Here is an 18,573-nt window from a genome sequence, read left to right on the forward strand (position 1 = left end):
ATCATATGATTTTACTAACCATTTAGAATATATCAGATTCAAAACTTTATTTACATGCCAACCACTATAATTATTACAAAATACATACTATTAATTTCTTTTCTGATCTGATCTTTGGAAAGGAGGAACTGACATGTCTTGCATAACTTTTATCAATCTTCCTCTTCTTAAAACCTACGCGTGAAACAATCACACGCTAAGTCGATGACTTAGTGAGGCATAAAAACATGTAATAAAAAACATCAAACATTTCATATATCAAAATGCATATATGCACATATACCATCATATTTCTATTCATATATCAAATCCACACATATACATATATGATTATCTTCTTCCTTATCATTATCCTATTATTATCATTAATACCTTTTATCATATCATCATATACTTATCATTTATACCCATCATATATCATTTCATAAAGAAATACACTTAGCATCATAGAATTCATGTAATACAGTTCATATAACTAAAAACATATATCTTGTGATCTATTCCATATAACAAACCACATATACATATCATATTCAATATACTTATTAAATCTCTTTATTAACCTACGTACATTGTTGAGAACTGAAAGTATGTGAGTACATTGAGGTTGTGCACTAATGTTGTCACCACAGCTCGTATAAATTCCCACTAGGGCACTGAATATTTGTCCCGAAGGACCGCGTAGAAATGTCCCGAAGGACTACTATGTCCCGAAGGACCACATATCACATGTGTCCCGAATGACCACATATCACATTTGTCCCGAAGGACCACTCCTTAAGAACCATATACATAATACAATTGACCAAATAAGTGTACTGAAGTACCACATACATGTTTCACGGAATTACATATATGTCCTGAAGGACCACGTAGAATTGTCCCGTAGAACCGCGTAGACCCTCGACTCTTGGCATGCCAAATATACCTATAGATCTCGTATTATATAACATGGGCATTATTATTTATCATTTCACATATTCATATCACTTGTTCTTTCTCTTCTGTCACATACCACATGTATGTGTAACCATATATCTCATATTATATCACATGTATCACAAGTGCATGTATTCACGTAGATAGTTTCATATGACTTATATCATTTCTCATGTTTTTATACAAGCACATATGTCACATCTTCTTCATATATACATAACATAGCACATAGAATAACATATAAACTTATGCATAAATCATTTCCATTTGATTCACATGTCACCTATCTCATTACTTATATTTCTTAAGCACTTAATCATTTGTCTCATAATTTCATATATTCACATATCACTTATCACATGGTTTATATTTTATGATCATGTAATCGTAGCAAACATATTCACGCATATATGCATTCACATAAATCACATGTAGAAATACACTTACTCTATAGACATATGCATGTATTCATTTTATTGTTCTTATAATCACATATAATAACATATATCTATTTTCATGTACTCATGCACATATAAGAATTCCATCAACTATATAACATTTTAGGAGTCACTTCTTACCATAGTAACTCCGCTACTGGCTCATCGCAAGCCAATGTATGTTCAATAACATACGTACAATTAAATTGCACTCACCTTAGCCTTGCTTTGATTCGATTCTAATTCTTTGATTGTTACGAAACTTGTTTAGGCTCAATATCTACATAAATATAACATTTCAAAACAATTATCAGAATCCTAAACCTTAAACTTGATGTTAATAACTTAAGCCGGTTTAATGAACCAAAATTCCATTTTTTTTCTTTAGGGGGAAATCGATACCCCCCAGGGGGGAATCTGTACCCCCTACGTAATCTGTAATTTTTCGTTCAAGCCCAGAAACCACATTTTAAACACAAAAATTCACTCAATTCAACTTGAATACTTCATATTTCATCCCCTTTCATATTCTTAACTTACATATACATACTTAAACTTATTTATATCCATTTATCTCATCTAAAACCTCAAAATCCTCTCCTCTTTATGAACTTCAAGAATCATACCCGATTTTCAATATGTTCTAATTTCAATTCTATCACTTCATATCTCTTAATTAAACTGATGGCAAATCAAATTTAACTTCAAATTCAACTTATCAACGCTTTTACGAAAATTCATTTAGAAACTCTTTCTCTTTAATCTTTCATAACTTCATCTTTTGATTTTAAGATAACTTAAGTTTTCCTTAAGCTTAGTTATCATCTAATGATCAAAACTAACTCATAAAATCAACAAATAATCAACTAAATAGAAACTCACCTTTGTTCAACACATTGGAGAAGAAGAAAGCAAGAAGAAGAGTTTTCTAGATACTCTTCCCCCCCCCCAACGTGTTTATCTCTTCTTAAAGAGATAAGAAAAATATCTTTCATGACAAATGACATTTTGCCCTTTAATTCCTTTAATAATTACTAATAACTTTAAGGAAATATCCACAAATAAATCATTGAAACATTCAACATTTCCACTTTAATCAACAAATTCTGAAATTTTACAATTTAATCACTAACCCGTAGTTTAGGATGTTATGTTTATACTATCTAGACTCTTCATCCATAAACTAGAAAAATATTAAATGTTTGAGCATGTTTGATTTGATGTTTTTTTATTAATATGAAGTAAATATAAGGTAATATTTGTTCAAAAATTTTTGAACGCTCATACGTCTTTATATATGTGGTGTTCGGATCTAAGATCTTAAGGGCTAACAACAATTTATTAACCACTAAAGTTGCTTGGTTTATATAATAATACTTGTATTATATCAACTAGGGACAAATCTATTTTGTGATTGGGAAGGACCGTTGCCCTCTCAAAATTTTTGGTATGAAGACATTTAAGGTCTTTTTTTAGTTTAAATATTAGTCAAATACCTAATATATCTTGTTCTTTTTTATATAAAATAATTTGCACCCTCAACGTTTAATTTTAATCCCGTCCCTCGTATCAACGTAAAGACTAATCAAATTAAACTTAATCACATTATATAAAAATATCATGTCGTTTAATTTATTATATTATATATATTTAAGATAATTACGTTGAAGTTTCTTATCTTAGGGGGAAAAGCAATTATTTTTTACCTATATCGTGATAACTATATAATAAATGTGATAAAATCTATTGATAAATAAATTTATTTAATACGTTATTCGAGGTCGGAAATAAGGCACGTTGAGGGCGCGGCCTAAGTAACCTTATTAACGATATACACCAAATATGCTAAGCCACCGCTTTTGCAGTGTCCAAAAGCAACAACACATAGATTTGTGCAGGTAAACAAGGAAAAAGAAAAGAAAAGTTTAGCACAGTGGCATTCACATGTTCTTGGGTTTGCTAAGCTTCATCAAATTCAGTTCAGTTGGCATTAAAAAAAAAACTGACTAAAGATTTTGGGAATTGATGATTACTGCTTCAAAAATATTTCTTTATAACTTCCATAAGATAAGCAAGTTGCTTGCAGATTTTGAATTTATTTTTTACTGCAAGGTATGATTTACCTAAAATTTAGTATCACCATTGAAGGGTAGCTAATAGTTTAATGAATTATAGTTTTGAATAGTGAAAGAAGACAATCAACTTGGAGAAACTAAACAACAACAACAATGGAATATAAACAATCCACAAAAGATTATGACTACGTGGCATGTTACAATTTGACGTTTCAATGTCCTAGTTGATATTGATTCAATTCCAAATCTATGGTTCTTCCTACACCCCCTCTCGGCATCTCACCCTCACACGAACTAAGAGCCTCTAAAAGCTTCTTTTACTACTTCCAAAACATTCACAGATCTTTATAACATGGTTTGTCATGGGCTATTCTTGTCTACAACCGAACTTGTCAGAACAAACATTCTAGGTACTTATCACACCGGAGGATTAACTAATAATCCATGTTTTTCCGTCATCAATCCTTTACAAATCATATCCCACCGTACGATTAACTAATAATCCAAGTTTGGCCGTCATCAATCCTTTACAAAACATTTTAAACTGTAGTCCTTCTCTGGCTGAGATTCTAGGGTCTTTTGATGCCGGGTTTTATCATCAGTCTGCTCACTACCATCTTCTCTTCTTTTTCTGTATAATTTAAAGTTTTGGTTTTTTTTTCTAAGAATTGGTTTTGGATGTGCACGGTTGTTGAGAGGGATCAAAGTTATTGAATGAATCAGTTGGCTGTAGATCTCAGTGAAGCTAGAGATTTCCATAGAAGCAAAAGCTCAACTATAAACTTTCTATTTTGTGTTCTGACAATTTATCCATGGAAGTGTCTTTGCAATTGCAAAGACCATTGAGATACAAAGCTCTGCTTAACCACAGGACTGATTGTTTCAAGATCAATTCTTTGCCTTTTGCGAGAACTGTACTGGTAAATTTTCTATCTAATTTTTTCTTCTTTTGCTTGTTGAGTTTGATTTTGAGTTCAAGGATTGGGTTTGTAGGTGTATCTGTTTGTTGGTTTCTTTCTTAATTGAAATGATAAGTTGATAAGTGGTACTAGTTATTCGTCTTTGGTGGTTTCACTATGTCGGGTTATTGTATTTCTATTTTGTTTAATAAGCAAAATGATTGTTCTCCCATTGTATTTAGCTGAGCATTTTGTTTCCAGTTTATTATTGTTATCCGTAGATATCTCGTTTCTTTTTCGTAGTACAACTGGTTCTGATGGTGGTATGTCTGTTGTTAGCATTTCTCTGAGTGTAATTTCAAGTGGAACTGTATTGGGGCGCCTTTTACGTTTTATGCTTATTGTTGTATTGATTATTGATTTCAGTTCATTCCGTGGCGAAGTGAGTGCCTTGCTGGAAGGGTTCAACATAAAGTTACTGCTAGTGCAGCAGGTTAGTTGTTGCCAACTGATGTGCTATGGGTTCAAATTAACATTTTCCTGACAATAAATTTTTGATTTATTGTTTTTCTCAAAAATTTGTGGCTTTCTATAGATTTTTCAAAGAGGAGACGAAGAAAATTGTCTTCCGGTTCATCTCCAAAGGGCTTCACCCCGAAAAATCAAGCAGGAACAAGTGACGAGAAGAGGTATCAAAAGAATAATGATGAGGAGGAGGATTCAAGCATTCCTACATCGAGAGAGTTTGAAAAGCCCAACAAAACGGAAATTGAATCAAAAGCTGATGAAGAATTGACCATTGGATATGTAGCATCAACTGGAAAAGAGCTAGCTGTTGCCAAAAGCAATTTGAATGCAGAAAATGGAAGTGTAAGTAAGTTTGTTGAAGATGTAGCGGGGTTACAGAAGAAAGAAGTAATTTTGGAAAATGATACTGTGAGTACATCAAGATATATAATTTCTGAAGGAAAGCAATTGGATGACACAATAACTGATGAGACTGTTGCTGAAGGGAAGCATTTGGATGGTACAATAGCTGATGACATTGTTACTGAAGGAAAGCATTTGGATGGTACAAAAACTGATGACAATGATATTCTAAAGGATGAAAGTGTTGAGCCTGATGAAAAAACAGTTGAAGATATTTTGGCAAAACTGAAGTTGGAGATGGAAGAAAACTTGCGTAAACAGGAAATCGAGGGGCTTGCAGATGAAAACTTCTTGAAGGGGAACAAAATTTTTGTTTATCCTCAGATTGTAAGGCCCGGTGAAGAAATAGAAGTGTTCTTTAATAGGAGCTTATCCCCTTTAAATGATGAGCCAGATATTCTAATCATGGGAGCCTTCAATAGCTGGCGATGGAGATCCTTCACTATAAGGTTGAATAAGACTCATCTCAAACCGGATTGGTGGTCTTGCCAGATTCATGTTCCGAAGGAAGCTTACAAGATGGATTTTGTGTTCTTTAATGGACAGAATTTATACGACAATAATGACAAAAAAGATTTCTGCATTACCGTGGAGGGTGGAATGGATGAGTTTGCTTTTGAAGATTTCTTGCTTGAGGAGAAAAGAAGGGAACTAGAGAAATTTGCAAAAGAGCAAGAAGAAAAGAAAAGGCAGGAAGAAGAGCAAAGAAGAATAGAAGCAGAGAAGGCAGCAAACGAAGAAGACAGAGCACAAGCAAAGGCGGTCGTTCAAAAGAGGCGAGAAATATTGGAACGGTGGATGAAAAATGCTGCAAGATCGGCTGATAACATTTGGTTCATAGAGCCTAATGAATTCAAAGGGGCAGACAAGGTCAAGTTATATTATAAAAAAACTTCAGGCGCTCTTGCTCATGCCAATGAACTTTGGATTCATGGAGGGCATAATAATTGGAGTGATGGATTAACAATTGTTGAAAAGCTTGTCAGATCAGAGAGAGAGGGTGGTGATTGGTGGTATACAGAAGGTATGTTTGACAATTTATCTTGTGTTTAAATTTTAGTTAGTACTTCGTGTATGATTTTAAAGGTGATCTCCTGTAAGTCTAAAACTTAGAATCAATCTTCCTGGGCTGTTTAGCTTATGATTGAGATTGAATTGTTCTGCAGTTGTTATACCCGACCGAGCCCTGGTGTTAGATTGGGTATTTGCTAATGGACCACCAAAGGTTGCCACTATATATGATAACAACAATCGTCAAGATTTTCATACTATTGTCCCCAAAAACATTCCTGAAGAGCTGTTCTGGGTTGAGGAAGAACACCAAGTGTTTAGGAAGCTTCAAGCAGAGAGGAAACTAAGAGAGGAGGCCATACGTGCAAAGGTTAATTTCCATAAAATGATATTCTGAATAATAATAGTCAAGTTCAGCAGTATAGAATGCAGTTAATATCCAAATATTTCTCTATTAAAGGTTTAATTTTCATGGCAAGATGCAGAAAGGTTAGGGTAGTCAAATTTAAAAACATTGTATTAAAAGATTAAGGTTTTTGTTCATTAACTATGATGGCAGGGGGAGATCTTATTGCATGAGTTATTTACTGCTGCCTTCCTTTTGACGCTATTTTGTTTGTCTTGTGACAAAAATGTATATAAAGATCAATGCTTTTGTTCATTGACTATGATAGCAGAGACAGAGATATGATTGCTTAGGTTATTTATTGCTGACTTCTTTTTGCCACATTTTTTTGTTTCTCTTATGACAACAATGTGTATTTTTTTTATAGATGATAAGCCTCATTAAAACCCCCTTCATATCCTACATGTTATATCATTACATGAAGGACATAGGAAGGAGGAAAAGAGTGCCTCTGAATTTTATTAATCTGAATCATAACGTACAATCAATTCCTAATCATAGATTGCTTGTAACATAAGACTTAAAAACATAACACATACTGCTGCAGTAAAACCAGAACCCTAAAAAATTGACTAAGCACAGCAACTTAAGAACCACACCACATTACCACTAGATCAACCTATACCAGTTTTTGCTAACTCATCCGCTTCCCAATTAGCCGCTCTCAAAAAATGTCTTGAAATGATGCCCTTTCCTTCCACATAAGACGCTACACCTCTAGCCAAGGCCTGGAATAAAGGGGTACACAAATCTGGATTTTTAATCCACTTCAGAGCCGTTGTCAAGTCCGATTCCAAGATAATCCTTTGTCTTGGAGAAGAACCTATTTCTTCAATGAGAGTCAAACCTCTTTTGATCGCCATTAGCTCTGCAAAAATAGGAGGACCGCCTCCAATTTTTTCTGAGAATGAACCAAGTAACAGACCCCTTTCATCCCTAATTAAACCACCTATTCCACCTTTGTCCTATCCTTTAGCCATTGCCCCATCAACATTAAGTTTAAGGAAACCTTCTGGAGGAGGTACCCACTTAGTAGGAGGAGAACACCTTTTTTTCTGAAATCCTCTCGAATCTGCCAGTTTTAGGTCCCCAACTAGAGAATCAAAAGGGACTTTAACATCCTTAAATCTCATCCCAAACCAAGAAGCAGTTCTGAATCTAGACAGAAAGAACAACATTGCAGAATCCACCTTCCTTTTCTGGAAAATAATCTCGTTTCTGCATTTCCAAACCAACCACACCACCGCCCTTGGAATGAATTTCCAAATAGTAGATGTCGGAAATAAATCATCCCACATCACTAAAAAGTCTAACAGCTTCTTAGGAACCCAAAAGAAACGTTACAGTCCCTAAAAAATCGAGACCGCAGAATCCAAACCACCTCACAATGCAAAAACATATGTGAAATTGACTCCTCACACTTCCCACACATCGGACATAAAGGATCATCAATCCCAGTCACTCCCCTTTTCAACAATTCCTCCTTAACTGCAACTCTTTGATGTGCAATTTGCCAAACAAACGCTTCTACACGTGGAGCAACCCCTGCCCAAACATGCCTATCCCTAATACCCTCTTCTCCATCATTGACCTCCTGATCATAAAATTTTGTGATACACGATTTAGCTGAAAAACAACCCTCCCCATTTCCTAGCCATATCCAACAATCTTCCTCCAATAATGAAAGAGTTGTGTTGTTCAACAAGGAAATAAGCTGCAACCATTGCTCAACCTCCCAATCCACCAAATTCATTCTCATTTGTATATCCCAAACCGAACTGGAATTACTGTTCATCCTAAATTCTGCCACCTTACCCTTTTTGTTATTCGGCAATGCAAAAAGTCTCGGAAATCTCTCTTTCAAATGAACCATACCCAGCCATATATCATTCCAAAACTCCACTGATTCTCCATTTCCAGTTTTTAAACACATGTTTTTCCTAAGGCGGTCCATAATTCATCAATAGAAAAGAAATTATTTACAACACCTCTCCATATTCAAGACACTCTAGCTGTGCAATTGTTCCCAATCATCATAGAGTTTGGATCCAAATTATTCACACTGCACATAACTTTCTTCCACCATGAGCTCTTCTCTGATGCAAATTTCCAAACCCATTTCCCCATTAAAGCCCTGTTCAAAAGTGCCAAATTCGGAATCCCCAAACCTCCCAATTTCTTTGGCTTGCTCACCAACTTCCAATTCAACCAATGAATGTTCTTCTTTTCTGCCGAGCCTCCCCATAGAAAAGCTGCCATAATTGAATTTAACTTGTTGAAAACAATAATTGGTATCCGAAAAATAGATAGGAAATAAATGGGGAGAGCACAAAACGGATTTCACCAAAACAACCCTTTCAGTCAACGATAGGGATTTAGCCTTCCATCCAGCTAAGGTGCTGTAGAATTTCTGCACAACAGGTTCCCATTAGGCAAAAGAGTTCCTCTTTGCCCCCAAACAATGTGTATTTTGGACTATTGTCAGAATGCAAAGGTTGCTACTGCCTACTGGAAATGCATTTTATGTATATTTTTTTTGATAGGAAGTGGAGACCTCGTTAAAAACCCCCTTTATGATTAACGTAACACCAATCGGTGTTCCTTAATCAGCGGAAGGAGGAAAAGAGTGCCTCAAAATTCATTAATACGAAAAGGATTACATAAAGATTAAACCAACAATCCCCTTACAATAACAACCCGAAACACACCAAACAACACATCTTTCACACAATAGAACAACATCCTAATCCAACCAACAATAACTACCCAATACCAACCTAAGCTAAGTTATCAGCTTCCAAAAAAGTTGTACAGTCAACCCTTCTGATAGCACCCAATCCACAACAAAATCTAAATTCTTAACCCAATCCACAACAAGATGCTATCAGAATCAACGATCCCTCGATTCTTAAACCTCTGAAGAATGGCTCAAAAGAAGAAGACCCCTCTTGATAGCAATAAGCTCCAGCAAAAACGGAAATCCTGGAATTGCAAATACTCTGAAAGAACCCATCATCTAGCCTCAATATCAACTGACTCATTCCATAGAAGCCAAATTCTAACACAAAAGCCATGAGCTTCGACACTTTAAGATTACAAAAAGCAAGCTTCGAAATCACTCAATCCGCCTTTCTACCACTTATTGATCGACATGTCGCCGGTGACCAACCGAACCTCCAACTCCATTATCAATAATCATAAGCGAAACACCTTAAACTTCCAGTTCTTCCACCGCTATAGCTTTCTGAAACCCACGTGAGCCTTCAAGTTCAGTCAATTCTTCCTCGCGTTGCACCTTCTTTTGATAATTCTTGCTTCGGCAGTATCTAGCCTTCCTTTGGGGAGCTGTATATTCCTCTTGAATTAATTGGATAGAGCTAAAAATTTTATTTATCCCCTCCTTTGCTCTGTGGTTCTGCCTGGGATTGTGTGTGAAGAAATCGTCCCTCAATTGTGTTGACAAGCAAAGTCTCTGGTCCAAATCCTCACTTACTATCCCCGATTTGGGTTTTCCATCCACCCGGTCAACCACAGCCCCATCCTGTTGGACTTCCTCTCCCTTGGATCTTTTGAGAGCACAATTATTTGTAAGGCCCATATTAATCCCATCCTCTAACTCCTTTGACTCTAAACGACCATCCAAGATGGGGAAATCTATTAATTAATCCTGCATCCCCACATTAACACGTTCAGTCTTACAAATTTTCCTGTTGTCATCTTCTGCCTCTCTCTCCGCGTGATCCAACACTTCCTCGTGTTCCACCACTTCCTCGAATTGCGTTTGAACCTTCCCCTGACCAACAACATTATTCCTCAGAGCCATAATAATTTCCTCCCCTTTGTTCCTTTCCTCCTCGTTCCCACCCGACAAGATGTTGCCTCTAGCTCTGTTCCCCATACAACAAAACTAACTGTCTTCTTCCTCAGAACACCTCTCGGAATTCTTCTCCTCCGATGAGTCTATGCTTCTTCCTGCTGGAGATTCAGAAACGACTACAACAACACCTTCTTTTTCTTCCCACTTTCTAAACAAAGAATCACTTCTAACTGTGGGAAATTCTACTACTCTAATCCTGAAAATATCTCTACCTGCTTCCAAGTCAACCACTTCATCAATAAATTCTTTCCTACTAGTTGCAATCAGAATAGTCATCTCCTCGCAGCCCAATTCTTGAAGTGCGTTGTCTCCCAGCGCTAAGCATTCTCCCCATTGTTGTGCTATCCTCTTAAAGGTGCTATGATTCCAGCTGTGAAGTGGCATTCCAAACAGTTTAATCCATGTAACTCTTTCCGACGGTCTGTAAGATTCTGACCAAGGTTGAACTTCCTGGAAAACTTCATTTAATATCGACCAGTTTTGCTCCTTCAAATTTCTGTATGACTCTTCATCATCTATTTGCAACAAGAAATCTCTCCCTCCCAGGAACTTGGTCTTAATATCTCCTAGACCTCGTGCTTGTAATTTGTCTACCACCTGACTGAAAGAGCAAAACGACGCCATCGTTCCAACGAGGCACTTCTGGAGCTTTTGAACAGCTTCCTCATCAACATCCCCCTATATTAGCCTAGTCCTCCTTCTTGCTAGATCCTCCGAACTATCTCCACTGACGCTTTTACCTTGTTCTACCCTGGTTGTAGAATGGAGGTTGATGGATACTTCAGTTTCCAGATTTGATTCCTAACTCCATACCGAGCTTCTTTGACTGATAATCGATATCCTAATAACCAGAATCCATTTAATCTATGGACTGCTCTAACTGTGTCATCTCTGTTGGAAAATCTAACAAACCCAAAGCGCTTTCCTGTTCTATCATTCTTCCTTGCTATATAAGAACTAATCACGTCTCCATGCCTCCCGAATAGTTGACTCAACCCACTCCAATGATATCTAGGTGGAATGTTTTGCACGAACAAAGTTATAATCTCGCCTACCTTCCCTGAGCTTTGAGCCATTTGGAACACTAAACCCCTCAGATCACAGCCTAGAGAGAACCTAGAGAGAAGGGAGAGGATTTTCTCTCACTCCCGCATTTTCTGCATATTAATTGACTGATATATATTTATTTAATTCATTTATCTCAGTTGTATTTACTGTTTTATTTTTTTCTTCTCTTGTCTTAGGCTGAAAAAACAGCACGTTTGAAAGCTGAATTGAAGGAAAGAACATTGAAGAGATTTCTGCTTTCTCAAAAACATATAGTTTATACCGAGCCTCTTGATGTTCATGCAGGAAGCACTGTTACAGTTTTCTACAATCCTGCAAACACAGTACTTAATGGAAAACAAGAAGTATGGTTCAGATGTTCGTTTAATCGTTGGACTCACCGTATGGGTCCATTACCTCCTCAGAGAATGTTGCCTGCAGATAATAGTTCTCATGTAAAAGCAATTGGTAAGTGTAGTCAACTCTGTTGGGAATTGGGATTTTGAATTATGCATATCTTCTTTCAATTCCAGTTATAGCCTTCTCTATTTAACACGGAGAATGATGCTTGTCACTGTGTGTCTTTGCAGTCAAGGTTCCATTGGATGCATATATGATGGACTTTGTATTCTCTGAGAGGGAAGATGGTGGAATTTTTGACAACAAAGAGGGTATGGATTACCATATACCTGTTTTGGGAGGAATTGTGAAAGAGCCACCTATGCACATTGTGCATATTGCTGTTGAGATGGCCCCCATTGCAAAGGTAACTTTTGGACAGTAAGGGAGTGGATACTTTCTGAAACCTTTTCATTCTCATAATGAAGAGAATGTTCTTTAAGACGCCATGCAGCGGTGAAAAGTATTCCGGAAATGAGCCTTTTAAGGGAGAGGATGCTGCACCTCTTACAGAAATAGGACAATGCATTTATCTGGGCTCTTGACCTGATATAAGCCATATAACTGAATTTGATAGAGCATTTCGTATCTGTAGTAAAATTCTCAGTTGCTTCCCTCAATAATATTGCAGGTTGGAGGTCTTGGTGATGTTGTTACTAGTCTCTCTCGTGCTGTTCAAGATTTAAACCACAACGTGAACATCATTCTTCCAAAGTATGACTGCTTGAACCTTAGCCATGTAAGCTTCATTACTGTTTCTTTAACAAGATCCTTTTTCCTTCTTGATTGGTTTCATAGGTGCTGCCTGAATTTCCTTAAATCATGGATTTCTGGTTTTAATTCTTGCTTACTTGGCATGCGGCTTGTACGCTTTCACGTTGCACTAGCAATTGTGCATTAGCTGGCTGAGGTGCACTTTTCCTTTAATATGATATTGGTGCAAAATTGTTGCATGCACCTCTCTTATTGGATTATTTTATTTTATTTTAAAATGAGTGGACTCTACTTAAAAATGTTTTGTATCGTTTAATCTGCTTCTCATTGTTATTCATATCTTAATAATCAGAAAAGGGAAGAAAAAAAAACATTCATTGCTTTTCATTTTTTTTATCGAAGTTGTCTTTTAGTAATTTCAGACCTGTCAAATGGATATTTTATGATACAGGTGAAGGACTTGCATTACCAAAGAAGCTATTCCTGGGGTGGCACTGAAGTTAAAGTTTGGTTTGGTAAAGTGGAAGGCCTTTCAGTCTATTTTCTGGAGCCACAAAATGGGTAATTTTAATAATCCCTATGCACCTTTAAGAATTGAAATGTTTCATTTTAATAAGAAAACTACAACCATATGAATGCTTTGGTGTATTGTTGCATGCAGAATTGTCTGGAAAGGTTGTGTTTATGGTTGCAATAATGATGCAGAGAGGTTTGGCTTCTTTTGTCATGCTGCTCTCGAATTTCTACACCAAGGTGGACTTCAGCCTGTAAGTTTAGACTCAACTTATATTTATGCTTAATTTTTTTGTTTTGGTACAGGATATTTGGGGATGGGGTGGGGATGCTCGGGTTTGAAAGCTCTAATTCTTCACAAGTTTCTTGCCACTGGGCCAACATTTTGATGGCATTTTGCTTAACTAGTTAAATGCCCATACATGGCAGTATATCATGCAAACCTCCTACATGCATGGCAGTGTTCTTAATATATTATCAATACCCATTTTGTTTCTCTGTTCATCGCTATAGCCTCTACAATTCATTCATAGAAGAATGTTATGGGTACACCACTCTCTTAAAAGACCATCTTTCTTGAATGTGTGGACAAAAAACAAATTCTACGATTAACCATTTTAGTGTGCTTGACCTTTGGCAGGATATCATCCATTGCCACGATTGGTCTACTGCCCCAGTTGCGTGGTTATTTAAGGACAATTACATGCATTATGGTCTTAGCAAAACTCGGGTTGTCTTCACCATACATAACCTTGAATTTGGATCACACTTCATTGGGAAAGCTATGCAGTATGCAGACAAGGCTACAACTGTATGTACCTAAATTTCCTTATGGCTAATTTAGTGTATTTAATGTAGTAGCTCTATACATGTATAGATATATTCTTATATATAGTGTATTTATGATCTATTATACATGGGTTTTTGACTATATTTTGGTTCTTTTGGTTGTCTTGTTTCTCTTTATCTAAATTAAATGTTTTAAAGGTATATAGTGTGGGCAATTTAGGACCATGTCATTGGGGCACCTCCATACTGATATGCATTAGCTTTCTCCATTTTCTTTTGAAGAGATATAACTAACCGCTAGGTGGTTGAGGAATTTAATCTTTTTCTTCAAAGAAGAAGTTTCGTTGTCTTTACTTTTCTCTTTGAATTTGAATTGTTTTTGTAAAGATGAGTTTAATTCATTAGATTTAGAATATACTGATCTAGTGATGCATATGTAATAGATTTTTTTCTGATGCTTCCAGTCCATTCAAATTATAATTTTCTATACTACATTGTATCAATTCATGTTTGGTATCTCAGACAAGATATTTGATGGTCTTTTACCTTTCATGTTTCTATGATGGTTTCTTAGTGTTTATTCACATTATGCAGGTATCATACACATATGCAAAGGAGGTTGCTGGAAATCCTGCAGTTGCTCCTAATCTTCACAAGTTCCATGGAATATTAAATGGAATTGACTTGGATATTTGGGATCCGTACAACGATAAGTTCCTTCCTGTAAGTAGATATACTGTTATTTGATAAATAAATCTCCTATGAACTTTTCCTCAACCCTTAATGAATTGAAAAGGGAACTGTTATGAATCTGTACATAGGCAAGAGCCACAAGACTTCCAGAGCATTTCTTTTATGCTTTTGTCCTATTTTTGCAATTATTATCATTCTTAATGTGAGATGCTGGTCGTTCCAGATACCTTACACTTCAGAAAATGTTGTTGAAGGCAAACGAGCCGCCAAGGAAGCCTTGCAGCAAAGGCTTGGTTTGAAGAAATCTGATCTTCCTGTGGTTGGAATTATTTCTCGCTTAACTCACCAGAAAGGAATCCATCTTATGAAGCATGCAATTTGGCACACCTTAGAACGTAACGGACAGGTTCCCTCCCTCTCTCCTTTTACCATCTCCTGCATGATCTCTTGTATGATTACACACTATTTGGTCTTTATCAGCCTGAATTTCATGGTAGTGACATTGATGTGATACTCCCTAGGACTTTCCTTGGCCATTCTTTTTCTTGCATTCTTAACATGAGTGTGCTTGCATTATTCAGAATTCATGTTCTCTGATGTATTCTGAATGAATGCGTAAACAAGGAAGTTTAGTGCCTCTCGTGGGCTTCCTTGACTGTGTACTTGTATTTAATGCATCTTAGTAAGTGCATGATGGAATTTTTTGTGGTAGGTTGTACTACTTGGCTCAGCTCCTGATCCTCGCATCCAAAACGATTTCGTGAATTTGGCCAATCAGCTGCATTCAACTCATGGGGATCGAGCTCGCCTTGTTTTGACCTATGATGAACCTCTCTCTCACTTGGTTTGCACTATCAAAGTCTACTTCATTTATTATTACTCTTTGAAGGAGCATACCTGTAATATGACCCTAGCAGTTTAAATCTGTTATTTATTTTTTATATTCTTATTTTACTATTTTTACAGATATGCCGGTGCTGATTTCATTCTGGTTCCCTCTATTTTTGAGCCTTGTGGACTGACACAACTGACAGCAATGAGATATGGTTCCATTCCCGTTGTTCGTAAAACAGGAGGTGTGTACTCATCTTAAGTCCGTAATTTTGATACCTCTGAATGATAATCTTCTACATCTTGATTACGGAATCTGTTGATACGTGGATGAACTATTACGGTGGGCATTAAAGATCATAGCCAATATGAATTAATAACATAAAGATTTCCCTAATGTTCTACAATTTTATCTGATTTCATTTAATTTTTCGCTTTTCTCGGATGGAAAATGGAGACGTTATGTCATATGAATCTTGTTTAGCATCTATTCTTGGAAAGTATATCATCTCAAAGTGTATCGACTTTGTGTTTCCTTTTGTTTCAAGGACTGTATGATACTGTATTTGATGTTGACCACGATAAAGCTAGAGCTGAAGCACAAGGCCTTGAGCCCAATGGATTTAATTTCGACGGAGCTGATAGTGCTGGAGTCGATTATGCCCTCAATAGGTGAGTTTATCAGCACTGTTGTAAGTGCACTTGTTCATCCATCCCTTCATCGTCATTTAGTTTCCGGAGTTCCCATAATTCACATGGAGACATAGCATTTGCTGCATTTGTTCTCTCATTTTCTCCTGTTTATACTCATATGATTGATTCGATTTGTTCATTTTATCACTGAACCATCTAGGGCAATCTCTGCTTGGTACGATGGTCGGGACTGGTTTTACACGTTATGCAAGAGGGTGATGGAGCAAGATTGGTCATGGAACCGGCCTGCGCTTGATTATATGGAGCTGTACCATGCGGCAAAGAAGTACTAGAAGTCTACTAAAGCAAAGATGCAAATGGTTAGCATCTGCAATAGCATGTACATTGTTTAGTGACGTACCTTTCACTGCCATAGTTTTAGCCCTTAAAATTCCGTTGGATCCATTTTTATGTATCATAAAGCAATAGGCTCTCTTCAAAATAAGGGGGAGGGGAAAGAGAAAATTTTCATTCTCCAAAGCTACAAATTCTTTTTGACCGTTGTTAATTATGTTCTATGCAATGATAAAATAACGGAAAATAGTAGGAAAAACATAAACATGGTCGAAAACTAATGGCTATTAATGTGTAATTTTATGGTGATGATTAACAACATAGTGGTTGAACACTATTTGTTTATTTATTTCAAAGGCGATGAAACGATTAACATTACAAATTCTAGTAAGGATACACACACACACACTGAATTCGGATCATCAACATCATATTATTCGGCTGTCTTCTACTTTAGTTTTCTATTCTGATTTTCCTTTATGTATTAGGGACATTGTTATATCAGACGCTATATATGGATAATGCATTTCTTTTACTTCAAAATAAATGAACATTAACTAATGATTTTATTGTTAAACATTATAACAGGTTTATAAAAATGTATATTGATTTACCTTATAGCGATAAATAATTCTTTTCAAAAATTTATTTTTAAATGTCAAATAATGATATAGAAAAAAAATTAAGAGTATTCTTCTTTATTCAAATTTTCTCAAAATTTGTATTTTTATATAGGTATGTTATCACATTACATTTAAAATATTTATTTTTAAATATTTTAATAAATGATATAACAATCTTGGTTTCGTGTTGGAGACCAATTCAAGTAGTAGACCCTTAGGTGGTGTTTGGTTGGCATGAATCTCTTGGAATTGGTGGGAATTGGAATCCAATTCCACCACTTTCCCATGTTTGGTTCAAGTTTTCCAAGGGAATTGAAATCCCTCATGGCTTCAACTTTCCATCAAATGAGAGAAAGTGAATTTCATCCAAGAATTGATGGAATTCAATTCCCTTGTTGGAGGGAATTGAAATTTGACCATACTACCCTCATCAATCTTTTGGTAACTTATTCATATATTGAATAAATTTTTTTTTTATTTCGGGTCGGGTTTCTAATTCATATATTCGGATCGGGTCGGGTGAACTTTATTTTGGTCGGGTCGGGTCGGTTTTTTTAAGTGTGATATTCGGGTCGGGTCGAGTTCGGGTTTAGGGTGAAAAATACCCGACCCGAAAATATATATAATTTTACCTTATATATTTAGGAATAATTACAATAATACCCCTCTATATATAATTTTTTTCAATTAAGTCACTGTTTTTATTGAATAAAAATAATTTTTTATTATTTCGGGTCGGATTTCTAATTCATATATTCGGGTCGTGTTTTTAAGTGTGATATTCGGGTCGGTTTGGGTTCGGGTTTAGGGTGAAAAAAACCGGACCCGACCCGAAAAAAAAATATAATTTTACCTTATATATTTAGGAATAATTACAATAATACCCCTCTATATATAATTTTTTCCAATTAAGTCAATGTTTTTATTGAATAAAAATATTTTTTTTATTATTTTGTGTCTTGTCGGGTCGGGTTTCTAATTCATATATTGAATAAAAATAGTTTTTGGTATATTTTTTTGTAACTAATTAACATACTCCGATTGGAATGTATTGAAATATTGCTCTATCTTTTGGTAACTTATTAACATATTTTGATTGCGATGATTTTAACTTATGATGTTTATTAGCATGATTTTTATAATTTATTGAAATGAATAATCAATCAATAAAATGAAAATTTAATATTTTTAAATTTTTTATAATATATTACTACATGTAAGTTGTAAAACAAAATAAAATAAAGCAAAAAAACAAGAAGGGCAATTCTGTTATTTTACATTACTGAAATCAAATTCATCTAACATGTCTGCGAACCAAACAGAATATGAAATTGGATTCCAATTCCATTTCCTGCCAACCAAACAGAATATGGAATTATATTTCAATTCCTAACAAATTCCAA

At 35.6% G+C, this 18,573-nt stretch overlaps 1 protein-coding gene across 2 annotated transcripts; it reads left to right on the forward strand.

The window, feature by feature from the left end:
- The first annotated feature begins 3,978 nt into the window (after positions 1–3,978).
- LOC120190793 (starch synthase 3, chloroplastic/amyloplastic-like) lies at positions 3,979–16,700 on the forward strand. Of its 2 annotated transcripts, XM_039193847.1 has the most exons (17): positions 3,979–4,371; positions 4,777–4,843; positions 4,946–5,325; positions 5,371–6,304; positions 6,447–6,661; positions 11,819–12,089; positions 12,212–12,387; positions 12,652–12,759; positions 13,186–13,295; positions 13,396–13,501; positions 13,888–14,058; positions 14,631–14,759; positions 14,953–15,135; positions 15,442–15,573; positions 15,694–15,805; positions 16,109–16,232; positions 16,414–16,700. In XM_039193847.1, exons 1-17 carry the CDS (start codon positions 4,264–4,266, stop codon positions 16,544–16,546), a joined length of 3,459 nt encoding a protein of 1,152 aa, XP_039049778.1. In that variant the 5' UTR covers positions 3,979–4,263; the 3' UTR covers positions 16,547–16,700. The 2 variants fall into 2 exon arrangements, with proteins under 2 accessions (XP_039049778.1, XP_039049777.1); XM_039193846.1 differs by having other exon boundaries at positions 4,946–6,304; positions 15,442–15,575; positions 15,696–15,805.
- Positions 16,701–18,573: the final 1,873 nt, after the last annotated feature.

The sequence above is a fragment of the Hibiscus syriacus genome, unplaced genomic scaffold, assembly GCF_006381635.1.
Source record: "Hibiscus syriacus cultivar Baekdansim isolate YM2019G1 unplaced genomic scaffold, ASM638163v2 tig00116962_pilon, whole genome shotgun sequence".
Lineage (NCBI taxonomy): Eukaryota > Viridiplantae > Streptophyta > Magnoliopsida > Malvales > Malvaceae > Hibiscus > Hibiscus syriacus.

Excerpts from the sequence above, each read along its gene's own strand:
- LOC120190793 (XM_039193846.1), top strand. The coding sequence starts at position 4,264 with ATGGAAGTGTCTTTGCAATTGCAAAGACCATTGAGATACAAAGCTCTG. Across the intron at positions 4,844-4,945 it reads AGTTACTGCTAGTGCAGCAG|ATTTTTCAAAGAGGAGACGA; the intron begins GTTAGTTGTTGC and ends GGCTTTCTATAG. Across the intron at positions 6,662-11,818 it reads AGGAGGCCATACGTGCAAAG|GCTGAAAAAACAGCACGTTT; the intron begins GTTAATTTCCAT and ends CTCTTGTCTTAG.